General features: G+C 36.8%; 1 protein-coding gene and 1 long non-coding RNA gene across 12 annotated transcripts in view; one reads left to right on the plus strand and one right to left on the minus strand.

The window, feature by feature from the left end:
* The window catches only part of LOC116435221 (uncharacterized), a 136,759-nt gene that overhangs the window by 66,580 nt on the left and 45,558 nt on the right, over window positions 1-24,621 (plus strand). For all 11 annotated transcript variants that reach the window (XM_031994586.2, XM_031994587.2, XM_031994588.2 and 8 more), the window contains exon 6: window positions 1,530-2,034. In XM_031994586.2, the coding sequence (XP_031850446.1) occupies window positions 1,530-2,034 (505 nt within the window). The remainder of the gene's footprint in view (window positions 1-1,529; window positions 2,035-24,621) is intronic.
* LOC143175064 (uncharacterized) lies at window positions 20,895-23,974 on the minus strand. The gene is made up of 3 exons (XR_012999680.1): window positions 23,863-23,974; window positions 21,542-21,629; window positions 20,895-21,378 (listed from the first exon to the last, which is right to left on the minus strand). It is a non-coding gene; the product is annotated as an uncharacterized LOC143175064 (long non-coding RNA).

Below are 24,621 nucleotides of genomic sequence, written 5' to 3' on the forward strand. Positions count from 1 at the left end.
TACAACACTATGATCTTCACGTCTTTCATTGAATCTTGCCCTATTCTACTTTCTCTACCTTCGCATTATAGAAAAATGTGAAACATCTATACAATCCTAGATATACTGAGTTACTTTCAATGTAGTGTAGTGGAGTTCAGTGTAGCATTCAGTTGAATTTAATGTAGAAGTAAAAATAGCATTTTCTTGTTTTCTATGTATAATAGGAGAGGTATATTTGTGAAAGATTTGTATTTTAATTAATAAAAAACCAGCAGACTTAATAGATAGATAAGAAGAATCTGTAAATGTATTAATTAATGCTGGCTACTGTTTCCAACAGTGTTTAACTCAGCAAATTGATTCATAGAATGTGTTTCAATTGCTAATGCAATTAAAAATTATATAAAAACACGGTGTTTATCGAGTATTTACACGAGTATGTTTATTTTCCACGTTAAATGCTTTTCATGCAAGATAGTGGCCTTATCTAAATCTTTTTCTGCTAATAATAACGAGCAAAAATAAAGAACACTAAAGAGTAAATTAAAAAAGAACTTAACAACATTCAACTGTTGTTTAAGATTATCTTCGCACGCAACATAGCATGTTTTATTTAAAAGCATTTGTTTTTACTATTACGACTCGTTTTACTTACGCCATGACATCTATTATGCAAACCGTTAAATAACAGAGCGTGGTTCTCAACCGATATTCACACGCTAGCATTCCACGAATTTGTCACAAACACGATACCTATCATTAGTTCAAATTTTCTCACTTCCTTTATGAATTTTGTAATTTACACCTTTCATCAAAAGATATGTTTGCGTATATTTTTGTTATTAATTTCATGACTTCAATAATTTCTATGTTCTCCAAAAGCTTTCCATAACTTCAAAAATCTTAGAAATCACCAAGTACTGTAAGAAAATGCAAAACTTTTTCTACCTTAACGAACCAATTACCTCACTAGTGTCACCCCTAAAACCTTCAGATAACCGCTACTGTCTTTCGGCTGTCCACTAAACTGACTTCAATAGTTATAATTACCAAACTCTCACTGTTCAAACGACCCTATCATTATACTCTTACTCTCGAAACATTCGGATAACCGAAATTCTACCATAGCTCTCATGGACATCGATCTCAATTTTATATTCTCATTATCGTCTTCTATTTTATCTAAATGATTTAAATATAATTCGCAAACTCCTATCATCCAATCCAGTTACGCAATCATCTTTATCCCCCAATTGTACACGTAATCGGAATCCTACTCTATCTCCCTTGCTCATCGAGGATCTCGTATGCTCATCAGCCACCAATTTTTTCACTAGACTCACTCGAATGGTACCGGAAAAATCACCGAACCTTTTTTACCGAACCTAGTTACCTGATCAGTTCTACCCCGGCTCCGGCACGCGTCGTTCCCGATCCCACCCCCTAGTGACGATCAGCGGCTGCCGCAGGAAGCCCGTGACACGCGGCCCTCGCGTCCCGATAAGACACCGTGATACTAACGCGGAAAATCCGTCTGGTTTTCGCAGCGCGAACGGGAGGGCGCCAGTGTCCAGCAAGCCGCCCCTGCCTCCGCAGCCGCCCCGCGTCGGGGCGCTGAGCTCGAGACCGTCGACGGGCGCGTCGTCGTCGGCGTCTTCGTCGCGCCGACGCGCGGCTACGGACCTTGGGAATCCGGCGGCCATCGAGATGGCGAGAGCCCGCACGATGCAGGCCGCCCAGGAGCGTCCGGTCGGCCTGCTCGAGACCGACCTCGACGAGGCCGTGCCGTCGACGACGACCACCGCCTCAGCGAACTCCGCCGTCGCCTCCGCCGCAGCCGCCGCCGGTAAGAAGACCAGGAGCCTGCTCAATCTGAATCACACCTCGACCGCCCCGCGGCCCAGGCCAGAGCACGCCCTCCACGTACCCCAGTCGCCCGTCGGCGCTTCGCATAGGAGCCCCCAAGACGACGGCGCCTCGTCCACCATCAATCAACGGCCACACAAATCCATGGAGTTCCTCCTCGACAAGGAGAACCTGCATTTCGTCAAGGTGAGTACCCGACAGACCTCCTTCTCCTATGTGTCTTCCTTAGCCACCGTCGTCTATGATGGCTAAGTACGACGTGTAACTTTGTGAGCTGCAGGGTGCACCCTAAAGTTCTGGGAACAATGTGCATCTTGAAGATGCTGGGTGTAGAAGATGGTAGGAGTCTCGTAGTTGCTCATTTCAGGCTTGATTGGTAGTAGGAGTTTTAGGTCATATGGGAGTGTAGTAAAGAGATAGGGTATTCTCTTGGCTAGTCATTCACTAGAGGGTTCTACTCTGGAGGGGTTGCCCTCGAGATTAGAGCTCTCCCGAGTCGACTGCCTGGCGCTGGATTTGGGGGTGCGGTAGGGTGGAGCGTGGGCGGAGATTCTCTGGTCGACGGGTGACCTTGTAACAGTGCGGAGACTGATGTAGGGTAATGTGGGATTTAATGGGGATTGTTTGGGGATGGTTGGTCACTGGCCGCATTCTCGGGGTGTGAAGATTTGACAAGGATTGATTTTACGTTTCTAGATGAATTACGTTTCTTTTTATTGTCAGGCTTTCGATTTGCTGATTTAGCATTGTAGGAAGTGATTTGGGTAGTAATTATTTGTAATTCGAGCTGGTTACGCGTTGAAATCCGGTACATTTGTATGCGGAGCGCTCCAGGTAACCTTGAATTTCGTCGTACGCGCCTCGAAATTAGCTGCTCCCGGACGAGTATTGATCGGATAAGTACCTTGATCGCTTTCTGGGGACGTTTATCGTTTCCGCCGTGACGTTAACGATGAGACGAGGACGTGGGATCGGAATAGCCGTACGCGGGGACACTTTTCAAGAATCGTTCCCTCTCGTTGACGACGCGACGTAGGCCACGCCGGCAGGATCGACAATTTAATTATGTTCGAATAATGAACAGTCAGTTAACAATGGCTTGTGATACGTCGCGATACGGCAACCGCAAAGAGGGTTACCAATGCTATCGATAAACACAGTGTTGGTGTTAATGTGATTGATAAGAATTTTATTTTGAAACAACGCAGCTATTATTAGTACGCAGGGTTTGGTTTATAAGTAATTAATAACTGTAGGAACATCAAATTTGATAAAAAATATTTTTTGTTCGAAAGTTTAGGATCATTCATGTGATAAAAAAAGTGGGATGTTTTGAAGGTGGAAATAATGGTTTTATTTTTACATGTCACTATTATTTATGGCTACGTGTTGCAGAGTTTGATATATTTGTCATAAAAACATAAAATTTAATAACTTTGTGAACTTACTTTCTTATTATTCGAAAGTTTGAAATTATTTATTTGATGAGAAAGAGAATTGGAATTTTTTAATGGAGAGCATAATCATTTTATTTTCAAATGTTGGTATCATTGCTATTGTATGTGACAGTGTTTAGTATGTATATTACAGTGAAAGCGTAACATTTAGTTGAGAACCGTAGTAATGCCACCTCTATTGAGTATAGCAGATGTCGGATGAAAAACAGGAAAGAAAGGAAGAAAGTTTGCAGTTTCGATCAAAAGTTTGAGATCGCTTATGGAATCAGGAAAATACCTGCATTTTATAATTTAAAAAGTGTTGGTGGAATGTTTAAACATTTGCATAGTGTATCAAGTTAATCTGCATGGGTATAGGAAAATGATAGAATTACAATTATTAAAGTATATATTTATTTAAAGTCTCTGTTACAGATTCGAAATATCTTTATTATAGTATAACATTGCAAAATAATATATAATTTTATCTATGATTAGGCAAATGAGTTAACATGTCTTATTAATTCACCAAATAAAAAAGGAATCACGGAACGATCGATGAATGAAGGCCTGTTTTTCAGTTTTTGCAAGATTTCAAGAAACAGTCGATAAACCAGAGAAATATCGATAATAGCATTCATGAGGACACAAGTTTCTTTGAAAATTTATCACAGGCGGCAGAATTGGAACAGACTGGGCATTTTGTTTGGCAGGCAACGGACTAAATTATAAACGGAATCCGAGGGAAGCCGAATGAGGTCTTCATTGCGATCAGTATTCGATCGAACGTGTTGCTTTTGCAGGTTTCTTTTCGTCTTTTCTTCCATCCAATATAACATGTTCCCTTCGCCTTCGCGTCGAACGGGCCAACTAATCGACGATGTATCATCGGACGACGTTCATTAGCACCGAGTTGTTAAGCGACCGAGAATAATTTATCAACGTTAGATGGATATCGGCTTAAACCGATTTCGCGGCTGATTAGCTTAACAAAATTATACCGCGAGAGCAAAGTATAAATGCATTTTTAACCGCTGTGTACATTCACAGTGCACGGTCACGCGGCGATATGGTAAGCAGGCTCCACGAGTCTTCTTTTTCTTGGGAAAACGGGATCGTGTAAAACAGTATCTCAGTAAGCTAACGGGCGAGCCGAAAATACTTACACCAAAGTCATATAAACAAATACTATGTCTTATCAATAAGAACAAAGAATGAATGTGGAGCCTAGTTTTAATTTTAAAAACGTTCATGAAAAGATATGAAATATTATACATTTGTTTCACATATTTATTCATAATAATATAAAACATTATTTTCATGCGTCCGGTACAGTACGTACTATACAAATTAAACATTCAAGCGAAAATAAATTTAAGATTCTTGTCTTTCGGATCATTTAAAATTTTTCTTTTTTATAGAATTATATATATAGATATGTATATTAGAGATAAAAATAGTGTTTGATGCTTTTTTGAAAGTAATTCGTGAGAATTATTTATTTGAGTACTTTCAATTATTGCTCCATAATATTTTATCAGCGATCAAAATGCCACTTTTGAATTCTTAAATGGATTAAAGCAATTTCAGTCAGTCGAACGCGTCGACAGCACACGCTCAGCCTTTATGGCGTATTTCAATGGGTTTAAGTGCGTTTCGCACTATTGTGCGATTGCATTACAATGCACGTGCTGTTTCACCTTTGACATTTGCCGATTATGCGATCAGCGGCGCTACCGATTTCCGTATCGACACGTCAGCTCAGAACATACTGCACGATGAAATTCTGCGTTATTGTGAGAAACTTTCTCCATATCATAAACTTAGTTATCTCTTTTTCAAACTTCAAGTCGAAAGAACTTTTTTATACATGCACAATAATTCCGTTTTACCTTTAGTGTTCTATAGATTCTTTCCGACAAAGAATATTTCGAAGTTGGTAATATGTAGAACCAAGGAAAAGTGATTACAATTGTTAAAATTGATAAGTTACAATAGCGTTCTTTTATTTCTACGAAACATGTATTTGAAAATTCGTTTAGCATGCTCTTGGGTGCTATATCAATTATTCAATATATACTTTATTTAGTCATCAAATCTTGATATGAAACTTTAGTTAATAACGAATAAGTAAGTAGATCGTGGTTGATTATAGTTGACTGTTATCAGTAGAAAGAGTGAGTAATGGACGGACGCAGAAACCAAGTGTGTCAATTAATGTCGGGCTGTAATTAAGAAATATCATTTCCATAAATAACATAAGAAAATTAATTCTTACATAGATAATAATACACTACTTCATAAAACTCAATATACTCAAGAAAAATAGAATTTTTCCCAGGCATTTTTGTAAAGTGTGAAGTACGTGTCTTCGAAAGAGAATTATACTTTTTGTACAGTATCACATTAACCTTTTACCTTATAACGGCGAGACAGATTCACGGCGAAGACTTCGAACAAAACCTAATAAATATGTATACTTTTCGCTTATGAATATTTCTTTATCACAAAGAAAATATATTTGCAATTTATGGGAAATCTGAGAATGCAAACTTGTATGGAATGCATGCAATACGAAAACATACATAAAATATCCAAAGTGTGGTACCTTCCAAAATATTTGTTGAAAACCATTTTCGGCAGCAAGTTTATTCTTCCGATTCTATTTTTAAAACGTTGAATTTACGCATAGATATGCAGTTTGTTGACAATAAATAAAGTCGCAGACTTGAAAATAGTAAAACGTTGCAGTCAAGTAATTATTTGATACAGAGTTACTTTTCGAGAGCAAGTAAACGATTTTACTGCAACAGCAATTAGAGTTCGATACCCTCGATGTTGTCTCCTTTAACTGCTTCCGTTTCCTCTATGCTGAATTGAGATTAATAGAATCGCCTTAGAATGCGCCAGGAATTCCGTAAAATTGTACGTTCGTATTGGACGTATAGATTTCGTCTCGCGTGTTTCTCGGCGCCTCTGTACGTTCGATCGTTTTAATATCGGGGGTGCAGCGATGCGACGAGGAGAAATCAATTTGGTTCCTTGCGGCCGTCGCGATGGAAATTGAATTTTATGCGATTCCATTCGCGACGATTTTAATTCACAGACCTCGTTAAACCGCATGGTCAGTGTGAAACGACCGCGGAAACGTTCTGGAATTAAATCAACCTGCATATATACCGTTGCTCGTAAGTTCGGATCGTGCTACAGCATTTCAAAAAATTTAATTTCTCGAGAAATGTTTGTTATATAATTGCAACATTCGTTTCCGAATTACACTGTAGACGAATAGTATCATATTTAATATTTATTGTTTACTTATTGCTATTGTTCAGTACTTTTTAACGTTTTTGGTTTTTTGGATTCAAGGTCTTAGATTCATTTGTTCAGTTATACTAAATACAAATAAACATAATATTAATGAATTAGTATGTATATAATATATAATGTCAATTAAAGTATAAAAGAAAATTAATTTAATATTCAGTGAAACGAAAATGATTTAATATCGTCAAAATTGTTAAAAAATAAATTGATATAGTATACAAATTTCATTTCGTGCATACCCTAATATTAATTGCCGAGAATTAATCTTTCTCAACTTCTAGTTAACAAAATTTTATAGAAGAAGCATTTTTTCCTTCACGTCCAGGGAATTTTTCTTCACAAAGGGTTAAATCCGCGTTCCTCGACCCCAGAAGTTCGTCGGGACGGTTTAGTGGAAGTCGACCTGGTTCTATCGATATCAAAGTAGGGAACAGCCCTCGAGGGCTCTCTGGCGTCGGATCTAGGCGGCCACGGCGCAAAATAATGGTTAGTGGTACAATATATCGTGCCGTGATCGTTCGCGTTGAAGTTCCAAGTCACGGAAAGTATGTAGAAAGTCCGCGTTTAGCAGTGAATAACGCCTGCTCTCGTCTGGCTTCCGCTGTCAGCGGAACTTTTCAATCGGCAATGGTCCCGCCAGTTCACCTGGGTTTGTTCCAGCCAATCCGCGGATAATAACCGTTGAAACATCTACAGCGCACGGCACCGTGGCCAAGATATATCCACAGCTAGATTCTCATTTGTTCACATCACCAGCTGTCAAAATATTCTTTGAATCGAGTTTCCGTAATGTTATTTGGACGTTGTTCACGTGGGAGTTCTGTTAGACAGTATTTCAGAGTTGTTTAACACTTATCGAACAGCTAGCATTCAAATATATACATATAATTTTCTGTTAAAATCCATTAGTCACTAACGTTTCAAGGAATCATTTCAAAATTCTTGACATATAATTCTACATGGAATAAATTAATATCTATGATATTAATTAATAATATTAATAGTCTCCACTTAAGTTTCGTTCACAATCAGTATTATAAGCTGAGAGGTTAGAAGAGATTTAAACATATGTGATGTATCGGTATATACTTTTTAATAAAAATAATATTTCAAAGTGCAACGACAGCTTAGCAAATATAAAGGAAGCGCAGGTATAATAAACCCATTGAGAACAGGGTTGTAATCTTAAAATTGAAGTTCACTCCTCTTGTTCCTGTGATAAGCGAAATTCGTGTCCGCCGTTACCGCTCGATATCCTTGTGAAATTCAGCAGGTCGCGTTCTTGGTCGCGATGTAAAATGCAAATAGTATGTATCTCGCGATTATCTGTCGGCGACTTGGGCGCCGCGTTTGAACGATTCAAAAGTCGGCACGTGTGAACGATAAATTATACAGGAGCCCGGGTTTACATACCGGTGACCTTGCTGCATCGGGTATCGTCTCTTTATCCGAGACACCGGCTACCCGGTTGAATACGATATCGCGACGCGCGGATAGAAACGTCCACGTAACTAACCGGCCGTGCACCCATTTTATATAATACGCCGTGCTGACGCCGGTGAGAAAAAATGCCGTTGTCACCTTGCGACACACCATTTTTCAGCCTAGACCTGTAAAAACACGAGGCGTGAACCGGACACATCCGTAACAACGTGTTTCTTGCACGTGAACCCGCAATTCCGTTGATTGATGTATTTGTCGGCACCCTTTATGAATGAAAACTGTTAGCGTTGGTCGCCATTTGCGTGTTAGCCTCAGGATTGCAGCGTATTCTTTACGAGCCACTGTTTCTTCTACTAACCAATTCGCTCGAAGTTCGGTAAAGTGAATCGAAACGGAACGTCGGAGTAAATTGCAATTCCACGCTTTTAAATTGAGAGACTTCGAGATACGGAAATATAAGGGATTCATGATTGTCTTTATAAAATTAATTCGACGTTCCCAAAAATGAAGTAAGAGAATGTGGATTTCTAAATAAACACCTGCAATTCAATTATTATCACTAGGTTCACGGACCTTTATTATACACTTGATTGTATTTTTCCTACAGAAATAGGTGTTCAGTGTTATAGATCTTAAGTTAGGATACGTATTCGCATAGTTGCATCTATCAAAATTTACTTAAACTTTCATTAAATAATGTTTATAAAATTCCATATCAGATCGACGAGTTTAATAACTTTCCTCTTCTACGAATTGATTTACAAATGCTTCTTGCAACTAACGTAAATGGCAATCGCACATAAATACATTACACAAAATTTAATAACGAATATCAAACTAAACAATATTCTCACATGAAATCAAGTGGTAATCACTTCGGCAGTGCAAGGGATTAACACTTACAATCTGGTTGTCAAATAAGATTCTCTGCCAAAATGTGTCGTCACTTTCAAATTTTCTGTCAGCCAACATGTGTGGCGTAGGTGTTCAGTTAAAGGAGTATGGACGACATCGATAATGAGGGTATAGGCGTGTAATAGGCCCGTAGGGAATAGGCGTGTAATAATCTTCGATAGTAACCAAACTAACGGCGTCCCGCTTTCTCCGCGCTGTACCCCGTTAGCCAGTCTATTATGCCCGGCAGTGAAAGATAGCTGCATCGATCTGGTCTCGACGATGATGCCGCCGATGTAATTACTGCGACGACTCGGACACTCTCTCGTCCCGTCGCGCTCGTCTTGGTGGTATCGTTAGGCTCGGTTGCAGTTAACAAGACCGATCGCCGAGATTCGATTTTCTATTTTATTGAACGGGCCGAGACAGTCCCGATAAAACGCTGCTGCCCTCTCGTCCGCGGGCCCCGTGTACCGTTCCGCGGTAGATAACCGCGATTTTCACATCGGGGATTCGTTCGTCGGACACTGCGTATATTTACCTTTTACTTTATTCGTCTCCTTTCAGGCAATCTAAAAACGCTATCGTCTATAAACGTCTGTGTACTGTTGTATGAGATGCATAATTTCCACATCAAGATTTCGTTTGACTCGCTTTTTTATCCTTTCTATTTTTATATTACTTTGTATATTCTGCTTTTATCTTGCTCGTTCAGTTTAGGCGATCTTTTTCGAAGTACACTGGTATTTCTTTTAATATGTATACTGTGATAATCTGATTTTCATATGGTCATACATACTGTATTTCGTTTTACTTGTTTTATTTACTCAGATTTTTTCTAGATGGAATATATTGCTGTACTGGCTTCTCCTTTCCAGTATTATTTGTTTTTGGGATTATGTGGGAGATTGGTTTTAGCACGGAGCTGGTTATTCTCTTTCTTATATCGTTTTAGCGATATATCTAGAAGTATTGTACTGTTTCCCATAACGTTCGCCTCCTCCTAATTTCCATATTACTCTGTCGAAGAGTTGATTTCCATACCGTACAGTTTCAGAATTGTAAAAAGACAATGGTATATAACTCTCATAGTGATTGTTTATCTCCAATTTTCATATTACGGAGATTCGTTCTGCGGATGAAGTTATGTTTTTCCTTTTTATGAGTTAATTTGCTACAATTTTTGTTTTCAGTATTTTAAACTCTCATGTAATTTGTTTACACAGCAAACACGAGCAGAAATTGAAGATAATTGTGTTACAAATGATATAAATTATGATTTTTTGTAAATTTCTAAGAAAAATACTTCGAACGTGTTAACCTTTTTTGTTTAAATTAAATTAAATTAAATTTGTATGAGGTTTTATGTTTGGTTTTCCTTTTTTACCAGGAAAAGCCTGTTAATAATCTGTAACGTTTTTAAAAATATTTATCCTCGAGAATGTAACTGTCCACATTTTAATATTTCACGTTCCCATTGTTCTTAATGGCTGTCTCCATTAATCCTTTTGCACAGTCCCATTATTTTTAATGACTGTCTTCGTATATTAACGTTAATCGTGTTCCATTCTAATATTAAGCCTTCAGTATCTCGAAACTGTGAACAGTGCAGCCATCATTATTCTGCTCTATCTTAACTCGAAGTGTTCCTAGAAAATTCTTAATCTTCCAGAAGATTTGGCAAACTTCGAGGTTTTAAAGCTCTCAGAAATCAGCGTAATATCTTTCTTTCACTCGAAATGACTTTCATTTCCAGTTTTCTGCGAATCCAGGAAAGATATTAGATTTTATTACATTCGCGCTTTTGTTTGGTTTTATGCTCCACTTAGAAATGATCCTAGACTGTTGTGTAGTTTTCAATTAAAATAACGCTCGAAAGTTTAGATTCGCTTATGAACTTCAATTCTTTGATAAAAAATTTAAATGGATGTTTGAGTTATTACACGGCGTGATTTATTATTGACTGAGAATGAGCGGATTTTAAGTGTAAAATTTAACTGAAAACGTATAACAAGAAAAAACAATTCTGACCTAAACCAGACCTATTTGGTATTTAATCTATTTAATGTTAATTATCAAGGATTTGTGATGTGATTTATGCAAAGCATAATGTGAAAATTATACTTTTATAGTGAAGTAAGAATATTCTCGAATTTTTTATAGTTCTTATGGTAATGGTATCTTAAATATTTTTATTTTATTTTAAGTACTACGTGTATTTATATTAAATATACATAATATTCAGAGTTTCCTACTGATAATAGCTATAATTTAAAAATATTTAATTTTTATTTTCTCAAAAATATGTTTTTATGGTTACATGATATTGTTTCAGAATGAAACTAAATAAAGAAAAGTTACATAAAAGAAGAAATTTCGAAGAAACAAGATAATGTTTTTTTTTTAATTATTAGCTTCTATAACTCTTTGAAACATTAAGTAATAAAGAATATCAACAGAATTTCATTCAATTTTCTAATATTTCGAATCTATTAGAAATAATGTTCTCCCTTAGAAAATGAGATCGAATTACCAGCAGAAATGGAAATTCGCATAAACGTGTACTGTTTATCAATTACCTATGTACGCTTCGTAGACACAATGAATTTGGAATTACTATATACAGAACTGAAGAAATACCCAATATTAGACGTAGGAAGAATATTTAATTTTACTTGAAACGCGTTTGAATTTTCGAAGTATCGAAGACCTTAATAAACGAGAAAGTGAGCGAAACAGCTAGATCATTGTCTAATTATGTCTTTGGCATTACTGTTACCATGACAGTGAAAGTTCGAGATTATAACGCAAATATTGTGGTTGCATCTTTCATGAAGATATTAAAGTGAAATGTCTCCATGGTTTAGTTTTTATTCTGCATTCGTTTTTCTTAACCCTTCGATACTTCTGCAAATACGTAAAGCAAGAAATAAGCATTCTTGTCATTAATTTTATTTTATTTTCGAGATTATTGAAATATTTATGTCTCTTATAACATAACAGATCCCTTAGTCGTTCAGTTATATCGTTCTTTGATTAAGATCTTGCTAAATTGTCTATAAAAATGAACAATTTGCATAGGACATCTACAATCGAGAAATTAGCGAAAATAATTTTAAATCTTGTGAATTAATTAACAAAAATTTAAAGTAAGAAAGCTCGTTTGCAGTGATAGGTGTCTGTTCATGTTCAGAACGAAGGAAAAGTTTATTATAAAATTTCTTAAAATTACGTAACATGTTAAGCTTTAGATTGTCGTGACGTGAATGCATAAAATCTGCAGTCTAATGGTAAATTAGGGACAGCCGTGGTAAAGGTACCTTTCGTGAAGGGTCGATAGAAGGTTACGCTTCATGGGACAGTCTGAACGATGCTGAGCACAGTTCGTGGGAACCAAGTCGATCATTTAATTCGCCGAGTCCCTTGACAATCGGCCGAGTGATCAGAATCGTTGGCCTTGGAAGTCATATTCTTTTTATATATCACGTGATCCGTACCTTTGAGACTTTCTGTCTGTCTTGCCAGTTATTAAATAGTCGAAGTACTGTCTCTTAGTAATATCATTTTATATTTCTAAATTTAAGCCGACTGTTGAGAAAACGTAATTAAAATGTTACAGTAAGCAAGAACGGAACATACATTATTTCATTTCACGTTATACATAATTTATACAAAAATTACATTCAATAATAAGATTCCTTCAATATATAATATCAAATTAAGTGGCAATACATTACTTGAGTCGACACTTCATTTAACCCAATATAAACTAGTTATTATTATTATTGTCATTAAATAAAATGAGTATATATATGATTCCAAAATTCTTAGCGCTCCCATTTATTTTAAGTACAAATAAACGAAAACATGATGCATTTAAAAGAATTCCGCGCGATGGTATTAATGGAAATACACGCGGTGCTTGTTTCAACGACGCGGCTCGTCTCGACGACTAAATCCCGGCATCGAAATTAGGTTCGCGCCGGCAGGTCTCATACGCCGAAGAAAGGGAGCACTTTCATTTCGAATTCATCTGTTGAAGTGGAGTCTCATTTACTTTAGAAACCCCTTCACTCGTCTCGATTTGCGCTCTTCCCCTTGAAAGGCTCGGCGCATCGACGCTTGCGCGAATAAATTCCGAACAAACAGTTTTTCGTGTTTGTTCGGCGGTCGTGCGTGCTACATTTGTTCTAATTAGCGCGCCGAGTAACTTCAATTCACCCGCTCGATCTCGTCAAACCGATTTTGACACATGAAATTCGCCATCGCGCTTTTCTTTCGTCTGTTTTAACTTCTTTGCATTCAATATTTTAATATCTCACGAGTGGACAGCTGTTTTCGCATCGATTTATGTTCCATAAATCAGTGAAAAAGACAATTAAACAAATGTCTGTTTGTTTTATTAACAGTTAAAGCGCATTGTGTTGCCATCTGGCAAACATACCTATTTAATTGTTCTATTGTTTCTGGAGTTTCAACAGAAATAACAGTTATTTCAGTCGCAATGTTGGGTTTACGATTTGTTTCTTCGTCCTGTGGATTTGGCAAGTCATTTTTCGAATTAAAAGAAATGTTAAGAAGAGATACGTAGGTATATCTGAAATTATTTTTCTGTTGCAGCTTAACCCAGAATTTTTAGGAATACCGTATGAGATAAACTTCACGCAGTGAAGCTTCAGTCAGTTTTATTACATTTTTCATTCGGTCGACTCCTTCTTGTACATTCTCAACGATTTTAAAGAGTGTAGATTAATTTTAGTAGTTAATGGTTGTTTTTTAATAAATGCTGTAAGAGAAATCATACAAACAGTAATATTATTAACGTCGTCTTATACATGGATTTTCGTGGAAAAATCGATGTAAAAGATGCAATAAATTTTATTCATTTATTAGTTTCTCTTCGGAAAGAACAGTTTAAATATTCGTTGCACATAACTTCTGTTGAATACCATTTAGTCCACGCGTCTGTTCACTAATCACGGTTTTTACTTGCTAAAAGAATTAATGACGATTAGTGTGCATCGAAAAATATCGAGTGAAAAATTACAATAACGATAAAAAAGTCTATATTTTCAACTAATTTTTTTATAAGAAATATCGTGCTCCTCAATTATTACTAATAATATACGTTCAATGTTCCTCGCCACAATTTACTTTAGTTCTACGAGGTTTATGATGAAAATATAATGCATTCTACAAAGAAATTTCAATTCAGGAAGGTTTGGTAATCGTCAATACGCTTTATGAAGAATTTAGTCACCAATTTCCTGTTCAAATGTATCCTTTTGTTATAAATATATCCGAGTACCTGAGCCGAAATAAATTATGCAAAACATCGATTTCAGATACTGTAATTAATAAGGAATAAGCTATTCTATTTTCAGTTCTTGTGTGCTGTAGTTACAGAAATGTAAATTCAGTTATATTTGGAAATAGTTACTAAAATAAAAAAGTACAATATTGTAACGAAAATAGGAATGTGCTTTCACTAAATACTTCTCATACTCAACATATAATTTCATTGTCTCGACTCAAGGTTAATTTGTTATTTTCAATATTCAATTTTAATTCCAATAATTAATTATTCTTAACTCCTTGTTCCGTGGACATTTTAAATCGAATTTAATAACCAACAATGAAGTGTATGTTATCAACACAATTTTGAATAAAATCATAAAGCAAAGGTTCAATGACTTTTCTAAAATCCTGAATAAATGATTGTACGCAACTTTTACTTCACATATATTTTATTGCAAAAAAAAAACACCTAAAAAGGATCAATTAGGATTCGACACGTTAAAAATATTCCCAATATTATCGAAACGCATTCAACTTGACATTATAGAAAACGGCCAACGAAATCGGTAATCGGGGCCGCGTAAAGTTTAATTATAAACGGCGCTTAAAATATATATAAACCACCGAAGTGCCTCAGTCCGCGTAATGTGAAGCCTTATGGTAGAATGATAATTTCTTCCCGCTCTGATTATGGCGTTCAGCGACCATCGATCGATAGGGTATTGCGTGTTGTGAACTAAAAACGTACGGTAATCGTCGCTTACGGTGCTTTAAGCTCGAAAAGTTGCCTTACGAATTTTTCGAGTCTTGCTGGTGGGGATCGGTTTTTCATCGGACTGGTCTATTCCCCGTCGAACCGTCGCGTCGCGCATAATTTCCTGCGCGTGTAATTGCGAACAATCGAAAAATGCGAGAGAGAAAGAGAGAGATAAAAAATCGCGATTATGCGCGTATCAAAGAGCAGCTGCGCTGAATGCACTGTCTGCACGGGGAAAGTTGCGAAAGACGCGGCGGAAAACGCTAGTCTAATTACTCTCGTTTTATTACGGCCTTTCATGCAGGGTATTCTGTAACTGGGTGTCCTGGAAGATGGCGATCTTCCATGAAAAAACGAGTAAAAAATGTGAATGAAATATTCTGGTTTGAAATCTTATTTTAAGGAACATCTAATTCGCATTTTTCTACGTTGTTTCATGAACCTCCAGATAAATTTTGTATTCTTTGTAAATGGATTAAAAGAATGTTTAACTGCACAACTGAATAACTGAACTTACTTTTCCATTTAATAGAAACGTTATAAAACCTTATACGCCAATATTCTATAATAAGTGATAATGATTGATAATAATTAAAATAATTAGGCAAACATTCACAATAGTCTCCTTAAAACAAAATTTTCAATCGCAGATATGTTTTAATTAAAAAAACAATGTATTTAGATCTTAAAACGTTAAGTTTGATTCTTCATAAAAATCTTATGAATTTCTCACAATCAGCGTTAAAAAACCAAATATTCTAGAAGTGCCACTTTTTCCATTCATCGAGTCAATAAGTTTGAATATCCATCATGACCGTTGCTCAAACCGTATTCCGGCCGGTATCCATGACGCGAACAACGGACGACACAGTTCCATAAAGAGTTCATGAATAAACAATAGCAGAAACTGTTCTTTTACGGCGGTAGCAGCGCGAATACTACTTGCCCAGTGGCTTCTTCCAGTGAAGGCGCGTACGAGCGACGCGTCGGCGGCGATAGAACGGAAACGCGGCTCGAACGAGGAGCTAAAAAGGGTTACGGGTTGTTCGTACCCCAGCACTGGCTCTCCCTCCCCGTCTCTTCTTTATTTTCATCCGCTTTCGTCCATCCGCATCGGCAACTAAAGCGGCCAGGTCCAGCTAGCATTAATTTCTGTTCTATATTTCTTCTCTTTCCTCCGGGGAGACTCCCTCGCATGCGCCTTCACGTCTCTGGCGCGCCGCCAAATTCTTTTCTTTCTCTTTTTCGCGCTCACCACCCTCCAGCGCTCATTTGTTACCCTCTTTCGTTTTATTTTTTCCATCGCTACCCTCCCTGTATTTGATTTTCTTCTTTTTCCTCGGATTCCCTGCTCCAGCAAACGCGATTACATAAGATTCTCTATTATAGATCGTGGACAAATCGAAATAAACGCTGGGTTTCGACTCGTTTTTTCGTGGACCTCGTCCGTCATTTTGTTTCACGCTCATTGGCGGGGAATTGTTCGGTGCAGTGACGCTGTTGCGGGGGATCTTGACGGAAACAACGAAGGAAACGAGGGGAATTTTCTGTCGCTCTCTAGGTCGATAACCCTCGTGGCGACTTCTGCTGGACTCTAGGTGGTTCTGGGGTCGAAGAGTCGGAAATCGCACCACTAATTTCTTTGACATTTACGTTTTTCTTTCAAATTGTTATTATTGAATAATATTTTAGATTAATCGAATTAATTATAAATTGACAAATTAGTAGTGTATTCTATCCTTTTGTCTCTAACTGCGATAGAAAATGTTGAGACCTCCAAAATTAGGACTAGGTTATAATATTTTATTATTATGTTACAGGCGTTTGTGTGTCAGCATATTTTATTCTCCAAAACGCAGTGTCTTATCATTTCTATATTTCTTCGAATGTCTTTCGAATTTCCTTTGTTCGTTTTATATTTCTTCGGGTGCTTATATTTCTTCAAGAATCATAACGATCAAATGCTTGAATATTATGTCTGATTACAGACACTCCAAGCGATTCTTTTCAGATCGGAACGATTTGTTCCCAGTCACCATTAATTAATTATCCATCAACAACTTTATGCGTTCAGGAAACAAAAAAGACAACAGACATCGTCACATTAACAATTTCATTCAATGAAAACATCGAGTTCAATATTTCTCAAACAACTAACAAGCATATACTCACTGGCGTTAATATACGAATTGCTCGTTTATCCGAGGTGGGCTTCAGAGTGACAGACAATCGGGATACAGTCTACCGGGGAGAACGATTCGCGGATTTAAAGCCGGGTAGAAGTATTCTGGCTCTGGTAGTCCTCATTGGTATCGGCGAGTGAGAGAGAAGGGGTTCGAAATCGACGGTCTCGAGTGTCGTCCTCGTGCTGGTATCCACTGGTTTTACAATACACCCCTGTCTCCCCTTCTGATCTCCCTCACTCCTCTCAATCTCCCTCTGTCTCTCTCCCTTGCTCCAGCATGCCGTTATTGATCGCCGAACACCGGTAGCAGCCGAGTGAGTCGGGAGGTCTCGGTGTGGGCACCCACGTAGCACATGCACACACACACACACACACACAAAAGCATGTGTGTTCCGATTCCGTATCTATCGTGATACAGCAGCGCGTACACCCATCTGCCAATCTTTTATTCCTTCGCTTCGTACACCTCACCGGTGTACGCGAATCCTCTGTGCCAGCAAACCTCTGCCGAACTGTACTGACTGGCCCATTGAGTCCGAACACACGATGCCAATTACCGTGATCCGTCGTTATTTTCGCTTTTCCGCGGGGTGTCCGGTGAATCGTAATATCTAATGACTATGTTACTGGATGTTTCAAATAGAGGAACGGATTTTTTATACGGATTTTCTGTTTTTTTATTTCTTTTTTTTTAATATATATTTTGTATTTGAAGGTGCCTCAGATTTGGTGAAATATCTTATGAAGGGGTACGTTTGTGGAAGGTTGTGATCAATTTGGATTTATTACTAAAATTTGATTTTCAGTTACTTTAAACTGTTGATAATGAATATTACACGTGCAATCTTCAAGTTTTTAACGACTCAATCACGTTAATCCATCTAGGTTCATTAAAAATTACTCAGTCCTCTTCGATTCAATTGCGTGCTCGTTTCACTAAAGATACTTTCGAATTTTAATAAAATGCGAGGAAATTACTAGTGACCTAAAAATTAAAATCTTGGCCGAATGAAATTCAAGCTTCGCACACGCACGAAAAACTACAAAATGTTTTCCAGAAATATACTGTATTAAAGGAAATTCGAGTATATATGATATTCTAATCGTTTAAAGTAACCCATTATCCAAAAACTACGATCCACCTGATCCCGGATTAATGGTAAATGAAATTTTCTCGAGAAATTGGTTCATATTTCCCGAGGAAGTTTATTAAATCGCGGTAACAACGTCAAAAAAAGCGTTTTCACGATGGAAACGCGAACGCACTCGTCGCCAAGCTCGAAACAACCGACACTTTACTTTCGCTTTGTACTAAAATCAAGCCGGAGATTAGCAGTGTGCATAATGCGGATGCTTGGAAGCGAGCGTCATCCACTCGTAAACGCGCGCCATGCGAGGGAAACGCGTCGCTTCGAACGTAGCCGTCTCCCAGACGTCGCTGCGGCACGATAACCGTCGACTATAATCCATTCAACGTAAACGGTCGATCTTAAGATTCTATAAGAAGCGCTTCTCTCTCTTTCCAGCGTGGCGTTCAGTTAATTCACGTGGCACACCCCGCCCCTCAGTTTATCGTGAATGGATTGTTAGCATAAAACCGTGCCTCAAGAGCACGCGAATTTATTCGTCTTTTTCGCCGGCTGAGCACGAAGTGTTTCACTGACTTCGTTTCACGCTGTTTCTTAAGGAACTGTTGTAGACAGTAGGAGGGACACTCGTTGGGCCACATTCGTTTTATTCGATTCCTTTGCTTGGAATAAAACTAATTTCATAACTCGGAAATGATTTTCGTTCGATGTTTTAAACAGAGGATGTTATTAATTTAATTAATGAACAGTTTTATATATTAAATAATTCAATATATTAAAAATCAATGAACAGGTTATTTAGAAGAAATATTTTAGTAATTAATTTCATTAAATAATTACTATAGAAAGATTCTTATATAAAATTCTGTATATAAAGTCTAAAATCCATTTAATTGAAAATTTACGTAATTTCGATGTTAAAAATTTAATGGCATTAAAATACTATCTGTATGTAATAATATTTACTATATACAGTAAAGTTCAATATTACAAGTAATAGTCGTGATAATTCAAAACAAAAACCCTCTTTAGAAGTAATACAATCGTATTCATATCTCCACAGAACACCATACAAACAATAATAAATAACATACGTAATAATAGAACACAAAACTGTCCAACAAGAATAATACAAACAGTGTTTGTTTTTCTCCGAAGCATCATTTCCAACATCCACTACTCAGAGGGTAGTTTATGTTCGCGGTTCCCTATATTTCATCCCCGAAGAACCTCCCCTAAGTTCCAGGATAAAAGTCGATTTCGAAGGTTCCTGGGGATGTTTCATAAAACTTCTCGAGCGTCGTCCCATCAAACTTGGTCGCCCGGAGAAGAAAGTTCCGCTGAATCACGCGTGAAATCGTTTCCCCGCAGTCCTCGTAGAGAGGAACGTTGCTGTTCCTTCCGAGGTTGGCTCGATCAACGCGCGTGCAGGCGTCGAAGTTCCGTCGTGGTTCTATGAATACGTGGCCGACGTCCTTCGACGGTGTTACGGAACTCGCTCGCATCGAGAAGGTGGGCCAGCGTTTCCGACTTATTTGCGAAACCCTCTCACGGCCCGTGCCAGCAGCCATTTATCTCGTTCCGTAAGCCGCAATGAAATTGGGGGATCCGGTGCTAGAGGGAGCTATGCCACAATAGTACCATTATACCAGAGATACTAATTAGTAGTATTTTCTTATTTATTAATTTATTCGTATGATTAAGGATGTACACTTGTAATTGGAATATTTGCGATTAATATTGTGCATGGAATTTTGGGCGGAATTTCTTCTTAAATATGTACAAGGTAAATTTTGTTGTAAGTTAAAATTGCCTTTCTCTATGAGAGAGTTGAGGTTTATACAAAAAGTTGTGTGTTTTAATAAAAATTTCATAATTAACCGATATTTTTTATTTGAACTTGATGGTTATGGTAAAATATTTGGGAGCACCACTTATTTTTTACTTTATTTCTTGTATATTTAACTCTGAAAGTTAAATTAAAAGAAAAACATTACAGAATATTTCATTGCGAAGTATTTTAATTGGCGAATTCTTCTGTTTTCTTCGTCGCAATTATTTCTTGGCTTGGCTCGTATCAAAATTTAATAGATATCTTATTTTTCAAAATTGTCCGCCGCATCTAGGCCTCTCGCTGAGAATCGCAAATATCGATTCACGTTTTCCACGCCGCACCTGTGCACCACGGTCGCGTGTTGCACACCCGCGCGCTGCACCTTCAACGCGTTGTCGGCCTTCCTCGCGAAAGGAATCTGGAGAAAGGTACGACCAGCATAACAGCTGTCTGTCCTGGTGAATTTAGAAACACTGTATTCGATGTTCACGTAACCGTTTCAGTATTTCGTGATGCCTGTAATTATTACACCAGGTTGTGAGCCTTTGTACTCGAGTTTGCAACTCTGTGTATATGTGTTTGATGATGTACAGATGGGAACAGGAATTCACGTGATCGAACTATTCTGAACTAACCCTTATATTGACAACCAAACTGTTTGTATTTACCCAAACTTTAGTATTATAATATTTTTACGTGAGTTCTTTATTTTCGAGTCAAACATTCATGTAAAAATGTTGAAACAATGGAGGTTCGAAGCAATTTTGTCAAATTTTCACGAGAACGGATCACAATTACATAGGAGAACGTTTCAAAGCAGACGCACCATGTAATGGATCTTCTTAGATTGTATTATAAGTTTGTAGCATTTTTTTACTTGAAAATTAATTTTTTATATTGACACTTCAAAACTCGATATCTTCTTTTCGTTTTAAATTGTCGTTAAGTTTCGTAGGAATTTTCTATGCGATTCATTGAATATATTATGTTGTATATTGAGTTTGTAATATCTTTTTCATTTCGAGAAAGAATTTTCTGCGCGTGAGTGCATGAGGCTAAATATTTTTCTCGCACACGTCACATTCTGATTTAATCCTGCTGCATTCTTCGAATTTTACGCAATCATGCTATCGTTTTTCTAAAACCAGCTTGTTTATTTAATCTTTTTTGATTTAGTAGTGCTGGTATTTGATCAAAGATACTTTTGAATTTGAGAATAATTGATGCTTAGTGCTTCCTGAGTGCAACTGAGTGCAACGCAAGAAAACCTGCAATATAAAACATATTTATCATTTAAGTTACAGAGGATTAAATAACCACTGACAGATAAAGTGTTAAAGCCTGTAATAATCTAATCTTCAACACTTTAAAGATTAAACTGTTCAACTCGACGCCTGGCTGATTACCGTTCTGAAACATGCGTTCACTTACCCCAAACAATCAGTCCAATGACATCCGCTAGCTACGTGACCCCCCATCGTAAACCATCGACGTACAGTTAGACAAATTGCTGCTCTAACTGGACAAAATTATAAAATTGAAGGAAATTCGTGGTCAGCTATATCGAAAGCAATTTGAAACAATTTCAACTTAGACGAACTTTGAGGAAACAATATAATAAATCAAAATAATGTCACTAAACCAATATAAAACATTAAATTATATTATCATGTACAATAATATTAGGTTTACCAGAAAGTGCAATAGTGTCATTTTAAGTTTCCCAAGATGAGTCATTCTACAGAAATGGAATCTGCGAATTACCATCATGCTGTGAAGAGGTTATTAGTAACAATGGAAATTATATTGTTCAGTAAATATTAATAAACATATTGGAAATGTATTATTTTCTTTTAATTCAAAACCAAACAGAACTTTCCGGTAGACCAATATATTTCTTTGTTTTTGTAAATTAAAAAATGTTATAGTATAATAAATATTCTTAATATTTTAATTTATAGAAACAAAGGAGAATATAATGCGACATAGTGGAGCATGATTGAGAATTAAATTTCGTCGTATAAGAAATACCCGCATGATTCATGAGTTTGTTAAGAAAGAAACAAACGGTTAATTTATGAAAATATATTCTGCCAAAACCCTGCGGCGGCAGCAGATTCATTTTCCAGGGATAATTCGTATTAAGACCCTCTCGTTCTCGCAAGACACGGGCTCTCGATGGGAAAGATCCTCCCTCGCAATGCGGGGTGAAAGTAGGTCGAATATAACGGATACAAAAAGCAGTGGGTCGTCGGAACGTCGAGGGTGACGCCGACAAGGGGACGCGTGTCTCTTCAATGCTTTCTAACGCGTTCAATAAGGGCGTGTCGTTATCAGGATTTCTCATGACTGGACGCGGAATTGTTTGGGAACGGATGAAATTCCGGCGAGGGAGCGACGGATAGCTAATATTAATCTCGTTCAAAATCTTTGATGAAAGTTTGTTGGGCATCGTTTCATTGTCACCGATAAAAGACGAATAGAATTTTATTCCAATGAAATTGTCATCGGTAGTAACAAATAAAGTAGGTATTTGATAGAACAAGAGCTTATTTACTTATAATTATATTGTCATTTACTTATATAATAATTATTATTATGTTTATATAATGATTAAAATTATTTACTTGTTGTTCGAAGTTTCTGTGTTAGCTGTTATGTTTTACTAGTTCCGTGGAACGTTAAAACAAGTACTGAATTGAAATATTCATATTTTTATTTGAATAACTGGATAAATTAAATAGGTAAAATAGAATGTTCGAATAAATAGATACAGTAAACTACTTGTATAATTAAGTAGATTGGTTTGTTCGAGTAAATAAATAATATAATTTATTGCGAGTATTGAATTGAATGAGCGTCTACTATTAGGATTAAATATTGACAAGAATCCATTTGCCAAATGATCAAGAAGGTACTCACAATTGAAATAATTAGTCGTATCTTTATTAGGAACAAAAAAAATTATTTTCAATTTCTCTTTTATATTAATTTCTTTGTTAAAATAATTTACAATTTACTATAGTCTTTTATATATTCTTTATTATTAATTCATCAATTTATCTGTTGATTAATATAAAACATAAAGTACCCCGAATATACACGTAACAGTTTATTTTACTTAAAATCAGCTTTCATCTTACTTTTTAATCAGGCAATAAATGACGAATGGAATTTAAAAATGCATCATCAATCATTATATTTAACGTCATATAACATGCCTCGAAATTCACGACTTACACTAAACAATAAAATTAAAAACACAAAAGTGTATTTTCATCCAAAACTGGAAACACAAAGAATATTCGCAAGACTCGTAATCTCAGCTGCATAGTATATAGATGACATTATTAGTTGTGCAAACACAGAAGTTAAATACCGCGATAATATATTAATTGAATCGGAGTTTGTCAAGATTTATGCGATACAAGAAGGTTAAAAGCGTTAATGGCTACAATAAATCAAAACGTTGTCAGTCCTTGTTCGTTAAATAAATTCAGTAACAACCTATTAAAATTAATAATTTCAATTTTACGACTTATTTTTATGAACGCCATTTTAAAGGAACACAACAACGAGAATCTTGTTATATTGTATCACGACGGGCAAAAGGAGAACGGCACAGTTTTGACAATGGAAATCGTGGGAATCGATAGGTCAGCCGTGACAGCGCGCGGGCACACAGCTTTCCCAGCGGGTGTCATTTACTGAAACAATATTTCCTTGTTATCTGGGAAATATTACGTATTTACCTAGTTGCCGAAGTGGGTGAAGCGGCTCGAAAGCGTCAAAGTGCATCCTGAACGGCGGCGCTGCGCGGCGTATTTGCGCCGTTCACGGGAGAACGATTACATCGGTCACAAAGAGAAAGAGAGGAGCGAAAGTGAGAGAAATAATGATTACGTGTACGAGAGGGGGGGGGGGGGAAGGAGTATAAAGTGACAGGATCAAAGTGTTCGGAGAGACACGCATGAAACTCAAATAAAGACAATATCACGTATGCACCAGTCGAGAAATTTGAAGGCCGTACAAGAATCCGCGACGTGTGGGCGCTCTTCAGCATTCAAGCCCACGTGTAACTGCGACTATTAGCCGATCCACGTGCAGTGACGCATATAGTTAGCTGCATGAGCTCTTGCACTTATTATGGTTATCGTTGGTTACGGACAGTGCGATAGATTTAAGAAATTTGTTTATTAAGTATAGAGTAAATTCGACAACGATTTTGAATTAGATATCTGTTTGGGAAAAATCTCACGTTTTTCAGTTTCCGAAATTTTGCAATTTAAAATGGTCTTGTGATTGATTGAATTGGTTGGAGATAAATTAAATTACATATAAGTGCTTATATATTTTTGTTAATATAGTACTTTATGTAGATGCACTCTGTTATAGTTTTATATTATCACTGAGGGTCTTTAAAACTGATTCAATAATCTAGGGAATGTAATTTCTCCAAATAATAATTATTGAAGACAATATTTCGATTAAATTATACTTTTTAAACTCTT

Source organism: Nomia melanderi, chromosome 11, assembly GCF_051020985.1.
Source record: "Nomia melanderi isolate GNS246 chromosome 11, iyNomMela1, whole genome shotgun sequence".
Lineage (NCBI taxonomy): Eukaryota > Metazoa > Arthropoda > Insecta > Hymenoptera > Halictidae > Nomia > Nomia melanderi.